At 33.3% G+C, this 13,190-nt stretch overlaps 1 protein-coding gene across 1 annotated transcript in view; it reads right to left on the bottom strand.

Moving 5' to 3' along the window:
- The window catches only part of LOC149414127 (trypsin-1-like), a 41,436-nt gene that overhangs the window by 5,958 nt on the left and 22,288 nt on the right, over positions 1-13,190 (bottom strand). Inside the window, exons 4-8 of the mRNA XM_089644014.1 lie at positions 12,703-12,854; positions 11,610-11,719; positions 8,452-8,601; positions 6,819-6,948; positions 2,354-2,485 (exon numbers count right to left, since the gene is read on the bottom strand). Coding sequence (XP_089500140.1) covers positions 2,354-2,485; positions 6,819-6,948; positions 8,452-8,601; positions 11,610-11,719; positions 12,703-12,854 — 674 coding nt within the window. The remainder of the gene's footprint in view (positions 1-2,353; positions 2,486-6,818; positions 6,949-8,451; positions 8,602-11,609; positions 11,720-12,702; positions 12,855-13,190) is intronic.

The raw sequence follows: 13,190 nt of genomic DNA, 5'->3' as shown, positions 1-13,190 counted from the left end.
GGAAACGCATACATAGATAGGACAATACCATAGACATTGCATAGACATAGGCATAGACAATACAATATTACAATAGACAATACAACACTACAATAGACAATGTAACATCTTCCCTTTTTTTTTTTTTTTTTTTTTTTTTTTTTTTTTTATATAAGACAAATTGTTCACGACATTTATTCTAACACTGTGAAAAAAATACAACATACATAACTTATAGACAAAAATTTTAATCAAATTCAGAAAATGTAAACCTTTTTGGTTTCTTTATTTGTCTTCCAGACTTTGTTTGGTGTCGGATGCCTGTATCACTTGTCGCAGACACCGGGACCAAATTTTTATCTGGAGCATTGGACGAAGTTGGTAGTTGTTCGGTGTCATTATCGCCATTTTGTGTTAGAATACTTTCATAGGGTTTTAAATTACATCTTAAATTATCATTAATTAATCTAGATTTATCTAACATGAGATGTTTCCTATTTCTGCGGTATGTTACACCATCTAAAGTTTTAATTACATATGAACGCGGGCAGTTAGTTAATACTTCAACAACAGTTGCTGGCATCCAATGACTTTGAGGAGTCTTTTTAAATAAAATTGGATCACCAATTTTCAATGGTGTTAACTCCTTCGTATGAGAGTTGTACGATTTTTCCATTTTATGTTGATTTTTCCTCATCCCCTGTTGGTATTTTTGGAAACTAACTGTCCTAGGTTTTAAATGACTTGACTTTATTGGAATATTTACTCTAAGTTGTCTTCACATGAGAAGTTGTGACGGTGACGGTAAATTATCTTTTGGAGTATTTCGATAATGTAACAATGCAATATATATATCAGTTTTTGATTCCTGACATTTTTTAAATATGTTCTTAACAATTTTAACTCCACTTTCAGCTTGACCGTTGCTCTGCGGAAAGTTAGGACTAGTTGTAATATGTTCTATGTCCCATTCATATACAAAATTTTTAAATATAGCTGAAGTGAATGGAGGACCATTATCGCTGACAAGTTGTAATGGTATCCCATGACGAGCAAATATCGCTTTTAAATGCGTGACGACAAGGTTAGCTGTGGTACTGCTCTCTGCTCCTTGACGACTGTCTGCTCGGCTGACGATGGAGAGATGGACTTGAAGGCCTCCCTCGCCTTTCGAAGTGATGACTGCTGGCTGCGACGGCATGTACTTCAGCACTCATTAGCACTGCATCCTTCTGCGAAATTACCATTGTCTTGGCAATATCGACGGCTTGATCCAGATTTATTTTATCCGATTGTAATAATTTTTCTTTAATGTGATTGTATCTTGAATGCATGTTCGAAATAAATATATTCAATACCAATGACGAGCGTAATTTTTCAAACTCAGAGTTATGGCTTTTATTATTTAATTCCGCTATGAAGTCTTCCATGGACATGTGTTCTCCTTGTCTCGTATTGAAAAAATTATGTCTTTCCATTGTTAGGTTTTTCTTCGGCACGCAATGATTATTGAACAGATCCACAACTTCTTTATACGTGATAGACTTAATATCAACATTAAACGAATTGTATATTTGTAATCCAATTTTTCCCATGTTGTACAATAATTTTGCAATCTTTTTGTGTTCAGCCTCTTGATCCGCTCCTGTGGCCATTAAATAAATTTCAAAACCTTGAATCCAAGACGTCCATTCTGTAGGTACGAAGGTATTTAGTATTTTTGTACCGGAGTTTTCACGTGTTTCTGACATTTTTTTTTTTCGTTTTACAATCACTGTTTTTTGACACTTTTCTTTAGTTTATTTCTACAACTAGTTATTTCATCCCACTTCTGACACCATGTTTTAGTGGGTCTTTGATATTCTTCAATAAAAGTCATTCAGATTGAATAGATAAGGCTTTATTCAATGTGATACCAGTTTGACATTTTTAGATGTTGCGTCGCCGGCTGTCGGTAAGAGAGAGCTAGTTCTTCAGACCGGAAACGCATACATAGATAGGACAATACCATAGACATTGCATAGACATAGGCATAGACAATACAATATTACAATAGACAATACAACACTACAATAGACAATGTAACAGTTTGCATCACCCTGTATGCAAACATCCTCTTATCAGCAGTTTACGTATCGCGGTTCCGATATTTCAATCGAAGTTTCGCAAGACTGATTGCTGTCTCAGCTTTTCAACTTGTGCAGTCTGGTTATGATATGATGATCCTAGGAGCGGTGACGTAACGGCTACAAGATAATTCTCTTGTATAAACATTGCAACGGTGTACATTCTGACTCGAGCTTTCGATTGGTAATGCTTTGGAGAGTAAATTAAATAAGCAGTCGAAATAATAGCTAATGGAACGGTAAAATACCTGGCAGGCGTCTTTGATCTCGGTGTGATGACCCGCACAGAACTGTGTAGCATCCCTCACTCCATCCCTCAATGTTCGTATAGGTGGGTTCTTGGCATAGCACTCCTGGTAGCTAAACTTCTCCAATGTAACCTGGACATCAAACAGACCATCGGTGAACGTGGGTTCATAGACAAACACAAAGACATCCCAATTCATAGACTTACGCACCAGGAGAGTTTGACAGTGCTTTGAATAAAATTATACATTACTCGTATGTTGACGGCTGAAGTGCGCGTATTGATATATCCAGACCCTGCGCACAAAATTAAAGTTCGCTAAAGTAAAGCGATAGTTTGAAGAACAGTCCATTGTGGAACTTTTCTGCAAAGGGTCTGAATGTTCGTTTAAAAAATGAGTGAGATGGGTAAATTATAACACATTTGTAAAAGCGTTTAAGAGGAAGCTACAAGCCAAAAATGTGTATATTCTTGGAATACCTTATATTGTAGGTAATAAGCATTAAAATCGCTTGACAAACGGAGTCTAGAAACGTTCGATTTCAAGCACGAAACTGGTTTTTATTTATTTTGTAAGAAAGCAAAAAAGTTAACCAAGTGAAACTGTCACAGATAATCTTAGCTATAATACTGTATTTTTTTAAGTTGTTTCATTTACGCGTTCATACATTTCTTTTGAAAAAAATGTTTTTCAGTAGTGTACATTTATATTTTTTATAGAGTAATTTTTTATTTTTTATTTGTATTCTACTCAAGCGAAACGATAGGAAAACCTTCAATTTATCTAAAGCATATTTTTTGGTATTCATAATGTACACCAATTCGTTATAAAGATTAATTAAAATAGTGATTTAGCATTAAGCTTCGCCTTAACCATATGCTGTATCAAAATACTCAATCTTGGCAAGCCCAAACTTTTGTTTACCCGATATGTAAGCAGATTTAATTTTCGAGCACAAAATAGTGATTATTAGAATGCGAGTTGCCTGTGAATTTATTAACCAATCACGGAAAGGGAGACGGTTACGCCACCTCCCCGCTCTGCGCACTTGGTTTGTTACCCTTTCTCTGATTGGCTGGTCTATAAATTTGAATGGTGACAAGTATAATAGTGACAAAACAACATTGAAGAAACAAACTATAAATTATAGCCTAACTAAAGCATTACGCCGTATCCCCGCAGGGGTAGGCAGAGAGGGCGGAACTTGGTCATGACACACACTGGTGACGATCTGGCTTGTAAGCCACACAGACCATCAGGGAATAAATAATTTCTTATGAAAAAATGGGTTGATTACAAAATTCACTCTGCAGGAAACGTAACAAATTATCACCCAGCCACCAAATACAAAAAAAACAGAGAACTCACCGAATATATCACTCTCATTGAGATTGGCAGCGATTCCTTAATCTCCAAATTCGGCAGCGGACGGCAATCAGCACAATAACACTTGCATTCGCACCATGAAATAATGATCTGTCACGACCAGCTCTCAAGAGAGTAGAATTTAGAATAAACAATTGAATTAACACATTGTCATTCTAAAAGTACTGTCACTTTCCATGTGACAAAAATATTTAAAATCAGAAGATGACAATCAGGACTAGTGGTGCCCTCTCTTGTCAAACAATATAATTCAGATGAATCCAGCTGCTTAAATGCACAGATGACTGAATTTCATTTTCACTCCCTGCAGAGCTAAATCTATGCGAGAATTCCCAGAGAGGTCTATAGTATCACTATTTTTAATTTTAATTTTCAAATTTTAAGTCTACTGCTTCTTCACACACTCCTTACTTCGTACATCGTCTCATATCAACCCTTCAGTTATTCTGACTTTTGACATGGCCCGACTAAAGCATTTGGTTCACTTGATCGTCCCATGTCTTCCTCAGATATCCCCGACTTCTTTTATCATCCACGTTTGCGTCATATATTCTCCTTACACTCCTTTTTAAATACATACATCTCTTTGAATTTCAATATGGTTTTATTTAATGAATGAGTGAAATGGAATCTTTGAAGTAAAAATTAACCCAATTCCCGAAATCTGATCGAGACAATGCTTTCCATCAATGCATTGTCATCGACAATCAGTTTATCTGATGAGTTTCAGCTCGATCGGATGTCGGGAAGTGGGTTAATTTCCGCTTCCAAAAATTGCATTCATTCATTATCGAAAGCAAAAGTATTATAATTACGAATTCATCGGAATTAATTAAAATTAAGTTTTTGGTCTTGTGTCGCCTTTCATAACGTGTCTATTTAATACTAGTATTTTTGTAAGCACCCTATGTTCATGTTAAAACAGAAAACATAGGTTTTTGTAATAATATTTATATCTTTAAAAATAAAATCTAGCCTTCGAATATAGCTGACACTAAAAATATGTAGCAAAGAAAGTTGAACCACAAATAATTTTTTTTTTCAGTTTATGCTGATTCCGGCAATGCATAGCTCACTGGCCATTCTCTAATAATCTAACATTAATTCTTAACAATTCAGGCCTATGGCATATTGACCGTCGGAGAATTTGTGTGTATATCCGCATCTCAATAAAATCAAAATAATAATAATAAATTTTATTATTAGAAATAAACATATAATTCATTAAATATTAATACTTTGAAATCAAACATAAAATGTTTAAAAAATAAATCATCTTACATTTTTTGACTAAAAAATGAACTAAAATTACTGATAATGAAACAAATACATATTTTATTAGACAAATTAACTATAAAAATTACTATTTTTAATGATAAACTTATTTTTATAAAACAAGGTTTTTATGCAAAGCACACATACATAATATGGATATTTCAGGCGAGTAATTAATGCTTATAATTTTTTTTTATTGAATATTTAAACACATTACAATAATTTACAAATGTAGATATTTCGAGACTGATTGCGAAAAAATTAGAAATTTTTAACAAAAAATTGGCCAACTCAATTGAGAAATTATTTTTCGTGTTTGAGTTGGGGAGTGTTGTGAGTCATTATGGTTTATAGGTTGTAAAATTTCACTAGTTGATGCAGCTAAAAATTAACAAATAGCTATAAAACTAGATGATAAATTTGATAACACTATATAATTAAGAAAATAAGAAATTTAAATAATAATTTGTTATCATTTCTACTATGCATAAAAACCTTGTATTATAAACACTAGTTTATAAATAAAAAATAATAATATTAGACAAGTCAAAATATTTCACCAACAAATGAAGATATAATATATCTCGAAGCCATCTAGTGGGAAATTCAGCACTAACAAAGCCTTTCCTACAAAAATAAATTTTGTTGTTTACAGGTGAAAAAAATATAATAAGCAGTAATTGTCGATTGATGTACATATTGAATTATTTGGCGGGTTGGGAATAAGTCGACGTGGCTCAGTGTTCCAGAGCACCTGACTGGATATCAGAAGATGCGGGTTCGATTCCCATCGGCTGCATTTATTTTTACTCGGGAAATATTTTAAATATGTATGGATATTTCAGGCGAATAATGAATGATTACAATAATTTGATAAACATTACTGTCACCTAACTTTTTTATCGTTTCGTGTAAAAATAATTAATTAAAATATATTTTTTTCTCAAATTGCAGTCAGAACCTTTGGTTTCAAAGAGATGTACATTTTAATTATTCCGTTGTTAACTTCAATATTTCTATGTAAAACTTTTGGATTCGCGAAGCTGCGACTCCACTATATTTTTAAAGGTGGTGCAGAGCAAAGCCCTATGCAACACGCTCAAAGGACCAGTCCCAAACTACACCGAATGCTAGGTTATGGGACGATTTATGCATCCGACAAACCCGATGGACAGTGCAATAGTCAAAAAGGTATAAATCTGGGCTTCTGGAGCACAAGATAAGCCCAGATTGGAATGCAGGAAAGATGGACTCACCCGTTGATGATTACCACACGTCTCCAGGAGTTTTGGATGATTTCACTTCACAAATATATAATCGCCCTGTCTGATATTAGTTATCACTACGAACTCTGATGAGCAACTAACTCCACTTGTCGGATTTTACGTGTGTCGCAACAATCATTTTATTATGGTGACATTTTGGGATGGGTAAAAGGGTAGGTAGGACATTTGCAGGATTTTGTATTGACATTACACTTGTCCATTAAGCCTGTGGATGCATACCTAACAATCTCCTATATATTTCTATGTCAAACTTTATTACATATTTTTTCTTTCTATCACCGTCTAGTTCATATTTCTAACTATAACGGTAAGGGAGACAAGTATTTGTATGAGACCAAATGAGTTTATTTAATTTTACTAGAAAGTTTCTTACATGTTAGGCAGCGGTCAATATTTTTACAATAAGAAGGGAATGTTACTTAGCATATAGTGGATCAATTTTGTATTTTGAAAAAATGAATTATTTTTTGGGTTTTCATTGTGATGTATGTGCGGACAACGTATATAAGTAAACTTACCTTTAGTAGGCTGTGACTCGTTGGTCCCCTAAAAGCAGTGGCCCCCCAACCAGTGACGATGATCTTGTCGTCGCTGACAGAATTGCCCGTGTGCAGGCAAGCTGGCCTCACTCTTGAAGTAAAAGTGGCGCTGTAAAAGAAAACCATTTATATGTACCCGCCAGTCACTAGAGGACAACCGGGCAGACGTTGTCCTGCCACAGACCGCCTTCTATGTATTGACATCTGTATTACGCAAATAGAGAGAAATCCACGCATCCTTAAAATCGCATTATGATTGTAGATGATTGTAAATGATTTGGGTGAGAATTCTGAAAAAATAAATAAATTTAAATCTCGATAACAGCGCCACCTATCGGTTCCAAAACTATCCTATATTGCAAGCTGGAACCAACCATACACTTCACAAAATTTCATTGAAATCGGTTGGGCGGTTTCGGAGATTAGCGTGTACGAAAACAGTGCACTAGATTTTTATATGTTAAGATTATTTTGCTATGTCAGTTTTTGGCAATTTGATTTTGCACCAGAAAGTACTAGAAAACGTCCCCTATTTGAATTCTAAAAATACCTATGTCAGGTGCTTTGGATTGATGAAATTATAAACTATATAGTAGACAAGTAGAAGTTAAAATATTTTCTTGCGATTAACAAATTTGACATAGGCCCTTCTAACATTAAGTCGTAGATATAAAATAGATCTTTCTACTAAATTTCGAAAATGTTACAAAAATTAGAAACATACAGTTTTTTTTGAAGTAAAAAGATCCGTTTTTTTTAGCTCGTAATGTCATTATACAGGGTGCTAAGGGACGAACTTGACTTACTTCCTACTAGTGATTCCTGACATTATTTTGAGCAATAAAAATTTATTGATATTTTGGTATCCGTTAACTTTTTTATGTTTTTTTTCCATTTTTTTTTTTCAAATTCAAACAAAAAAAAACTTCAATATTTCATCACTGGTCGCTCGGCCGAGAAACCGCCCAACACCTCATCCCAAACTTACCTGTCCAAACTGATTTTATATTTTAAGTAGAAAAAAAAAAAAAAAACATGAAAAATGTCACCGAAGACCGAAAATTCGTGTACTTTTTTACTCCAAATAATGTTAGGAATCACTGGCTAATAACTATTTTTGAAAGGTGATGACATACGCCTTTAAAATTTAGTATTATAAATAAACTTATTATTATGAACTAAAAATACCGACAATGAAAAACACACATATTTTGATAGACAAATGTATTTGAACCCTTTAATGCTCGTAAGGACATTATTAGCCATAAACATCACATTCCATTAGAAGTACCAAAGAACATACATTACTCCCACCTCACTTTTTTGTCATTTCATATAACAATAATTAATTAAAAATTCACAAAGTTTTACAATTTTTTCTCAAATTGCAGTTGGAACCTTTGGTATCATTTTTACATTCTAATTAATCTGTAGTTTACTTCTGTATTTGAATATAAAGCTTGGTATTTTTTTCTTTCTATCACCGTTTAGTTTGTATTTCTAATTATGGCGGTAAGAGAGGCACAATGATTTCTATGGGACCATATGAGCTGTTCTGAAAAGCGAACAAATTAGTCTGGCGAGTTAAAATAGATAGTATAGGTAATCATACCTTCTGTCTAGTCTGAGTAGTGCAATATCGTTGTATGTGGAGGGGGCTGCATAACCTGGATGAGGGATTATCTCAGCAACTCTGTAGTAGTACTCTGCTTCCAAAGTGCTGTTGGAGTCCCCGCCACCTAGTCGGACGTGTGTAACGTTACTGGAAACAAGACAATATTCATTTTTACACATTGATGCATTTTTAACTGGAAACGTTTTTATTATTATTGGTAATATAGACTGCCCTGATTTACTTAGCCTATTTACCTTAGAATACCAACTGAAATTCTCAATCCAAAATTAATTTTAATTGCAACGACAATATCATAAGTCATTTATTTATTTATTTAATATCAACGGTATAAATGTACCCTAAACAATGATAACAAGTCACAGTTAAAATCATAGAAATATTTTTAAAAAAGAATTACAAATATATGTGGCATTTGATTGTGAAATGACATTAGAGAGTAAGTAAGTAAGTAAACAAGAGATACAAGTAGGTACATAAGTTTCTTTAGTGCAAATTAGGTACAATTAGATTAAATTAATATTGATTGAAAAGATTTGATAGCATAGCCCTCTTGTACCTACCTTGCGTGCAGTTAAATAGATCTGCCACATCTGCGTATCTATTACTAACTTCATGCAACCTAGGTACAAGCGAGTGTTTGGAATACTCAGTCCTGATATTGTTGCATTTAAACAAAATTTTAGAACGAGTAGCTCTCGTGAGTATATGAAATTCAATGAGGTTAATTAAATCAGGACTGTCTATACTACCATTTACAATTTTGAACATAAATATTAAGTCGGATATAATTCTTCGATCTGAGAGTTTTAATAAATTTAGATTTTTCATCAAGTAATTATAGTTTATATTTTCAATGGGAATACCGAGTTTAAAATTAATGTGTCTTAGGACGAGTTGTTTCGGAGAATTTGAACAATTCATCAAATTTCAACGTTCATTTTCGGGTTCTGTGAAAGACTTATTCAAGTTCTGTTTTTATATCATTGTAGGCTAGTTGCTTGACAAAACTGAAATAAAAACAGAACTTGAAAAAATCTTTCACAGAACTTGAAAATGAACGTTGAAATTTGATGAATTGTTCAGATTCTCCGAAACAACCCGTCCTTAGGAATTTATGTTGAATTTTTTCGATTGAATCTGAATGTAATTTGTAGTGGGGGGACCAGATCGAGGAGTTATATTCGACTTGACTACGAACCAGGGATGTATACAAAATTTTTAATGTTGAAATATTCTTGAAACCTCTAGAATTTCGAAGAATGAAGCCTAGCATTTTCATTCCTTTATTATTAATATTATTTATATGCGATATAAAGTTTAATTTAGAGTCGAAAGTTATCCCCAGGTCATTAATTTCTTCGACAGAGGTAAGGATTGAGTTATTGAGTTTATATGAATGAATTATTGGTTGATTTATTCTATAAAATTTAATTAAATAACACTTATTTATGTTCAGATGAAGTTTGTTAAGAGAACACCAATTAATTAACCTGTTCAAATTATTTTGTAGACAGATACAATCTTCAGCGCTTTTGATTATTTTAAATATTTTTAAATCATCTGCGAAAAGTAACGTATTAATATCTTCATCAAATATATTTACAATATCATTTATGAACAGTAAAAATAATATTGGGCCTAAATGAGACCCCTGTGGTACACCACTGGTTTCATTTATACGGATGAATCATGCTTGTACCTAGATAACATGCACTTAGCAAAGCTTTCTCAGAAATGGTTGATGTGTTCAACTGCATGGAATGTAGTTACAATAAGACTATAGTAACAAACGTTATATAAACAATAATCATATAAGGAATTATGATAATAACGATAAGAGAAAGAAGAGAAAAGGATGACTTGATTGAGACTTAAAAATTTTTATCTGGACATTATATGTAGTTGCACGGGAATCCAACAAATCTTTACCACCAACATAAATCTCCGTGGACATCTTTTGTATCCAATCCTAGGAAACACTTTCTTGCAAATAGAGTAGCGGAAGTATGGAACTAACTTCCACAACATGTCATCCATTCTACTAACATAGAGTAGTGGAAGCATGGAACTAACTTCCATAACATGTCATCCATTCTACTAATATAGAGTAGTGGAAGCATGGAACTAACTTCCACAACATGTCATCCATTCTACTAACATAGAGTAGTGGAAGAATGGAACTAACTTCCACAACATGTCATCCATTCTGCTAACATAGAGTAGTGGAAGCATGGAACTAACTTCTACAACATGTCATCCGTTCTACTAATATAAACCTATTTGAACCTCAATTGGTTTCTTATTTGGAGAGAAGAAAGGATTAGGAACTTAATTTATTTTAAATTTAAAACAACTCAACTTATTATGAAATTTGATCTTGTTTATTCCAGATTTCGTGGAGGGTGTATAATCATAATAATAATTGTCGACACTGACTTAATAACTTTTGGTTCTAGCCAATTGAGCAAGTGCTCTGTCTCTCTTCTACCGGATGTACACTATTTGATTTTTGCCATGCACTCAGAGAATTTCAAACAAGTTCCTCGAAAACTCAATTTTAAATTTTTTAAATCTTTTTTGATAAATATTCCAAAAATAACCGGTTTCTCGGAGAAATAATATAGACGGTTCCAGTGACAGCAAAGGAACCGGTTTCTTGTATCCGGAGCAAGAATATAGACCATCTCTAAATTGAACCCTAGAACCCGCCTGGGTGGGGAACCCGATGCTCTTCTCCACTCATCTTCTAAAAGGTTTGTAATAATAATAACAACTTCAGATAAACAAAAAACAATATTTGAGCTCATGTTCAATATCATTTATCTTTCAGAGCTTTCTTTTCAATCGGTATTGATTACAATTAGACTGTTTACTTACAAAGATTCCCTAATACGCCGCTACAGCGTTGGTTCTGGTTTTTCACTGATCGACTGTTAACAAAATCCGCGTTCACTGCTTTACTACGATTGTATTACGTTGCTATACCTCTCCGTCAACTGCTAATACTGTCGTATTACGGCCGGTAGACGCAGAATGCGTGCGTGTGATTATGAGTAACGCTTTGTGCTAACTCGTTCTTATCTCCTTTTATAATCTGTTATGAGTAAGAAAGCCAGTGATTAGGTAATATTTACCCGGTATCCCTCCTGAATATGCAATGTGCTGCAGTCAATACCCAGTCTTTGCTGATCAGCGTACCTCCGCAATTCCATTGGATTGGGTCGTTGGAGAAACCAAGCAATGCCTGAAAATTATATATGTGTTTTTAACTTGGGTATGATAATTTACACTCTTTTACGGACTTTTCATAAGATTAATTGTTACGAGGGGCCAAAAATGTGCAACTATATGGGACGACGTGCATTCGAACATAAAACAAAACCACACTTGCTTTAGGGTATATTTTCAAATCTGTTTTCTTGCTTGCTTTAGGAATGGAACAAAACAAGGGAAAGGCAATTTGGGTAGGAACTGGAATGGTGGTATAGTCAAAAAAATGTTAAACAAATTTAGCTTTTCTATCAAATTTGCTTTACTTATATGAGGTGTTTGTCTCTTAGTCTTTTTTGAAGTGATGGACCAATAAAAAGAAAAAATGTGAATTTTTTGGCGAATCCAGCTTTTGCATTTTCATTTAATTTTTTTCTCATCTAATTTTGGTGCATTTAAATGCAATTTTTTTCCGCTCATATTGACTGTTACGTTTCTTAAAGATGCTAGAGAATTTTTCTGTATTTTCACTTCTCAATAAAATCCAAATGAAAAAGATGTTTCTGAATGTTCCGAAAACTAAAAAAACTGTTATCTAAAGGTGATAAACTACGCTATTTAATTCTAGTATTAAAAATAAACAAATATTTTTAAAATATTTATATTTTGAATTCAAACATAAAATTTGTAAAAATGACGCACCTTACCATTTTTTGTCTAAACACTTAGATAAAATTACTGGTAATAAAAAAATACATATTTTATTAGACAAATGTACGTTAGACATTTCTGCAACCTAACTTTTTGTCATTTTGTATAAAAATAGTTAATTAAAAATTCACAAAGTTTCATAATTTTTTTTCAAATTTAAGTCGGAACCTTTTAATTATTCCGTTGTTAACTTTTATATTTGAATGTAAATCTTGATATTTTTTCTATCTAACACCGTTTAGTTCATATTACTAACTATGATGGTAAGGGAATGAAAGCCTGACAAGTTAGTTATGTGATACTCACCATGTGTGGGAATTCACCGGCAGTGGCAGGCGCGCCCCCCACGATCAGAGGGATGGAAGTGTGATCACACTCGAAACTCCGCACCAACGCTGAATTAATCAGGAATCCTTTTTTCATGCACGGATACACGGCTTCAGATAGGTCGATACAATCTGAAAGTAGCTCTAATATACTAACCGAAGAAAACCTTTTTATTCGTAAACAACCACTCGAGAGAAGTTTCTTGTTGAGCGATCGCTTATCATAATCAGAGATATGCAAAATGAGTACCCAAAACCATTTGAAATGCAAAATGGAAATGGGTCAAAACTTTTCCATTTGGAAATGCAAAATGCAAAATGGTTTTTAGAAAAGCATTTCAAATGCAAAATGCAAAATACCTATTTTAAAAATGCATTGAAAATCCAAAATGGTTTCTCAGGTCAAACAATCAAAATAATTATAGAATTTTTAAACAATTTTGTCATTTAATAATAGACATCAATGTA

This window comes from Hesperophylax consimilis, chromosome 20, assembly GCF_061612785.1.
Source record: "Hesperophylax consimilis isolate HC1 chromosome 20, BYU_Hcon_1.0, whole genome shotgun sequence".
NCBI classification, from domain to species: Eukaryota; Metazoa; Arthropoda; class Insecta; order Trichoptera; family Limnephilidae; genus Hesperophylax; species Hesperophylax consimilis.
Note: the sequence above shows the minus strand (reverse complement) of the source record. Positions and strands in the feature narration are given on the sequence as shown.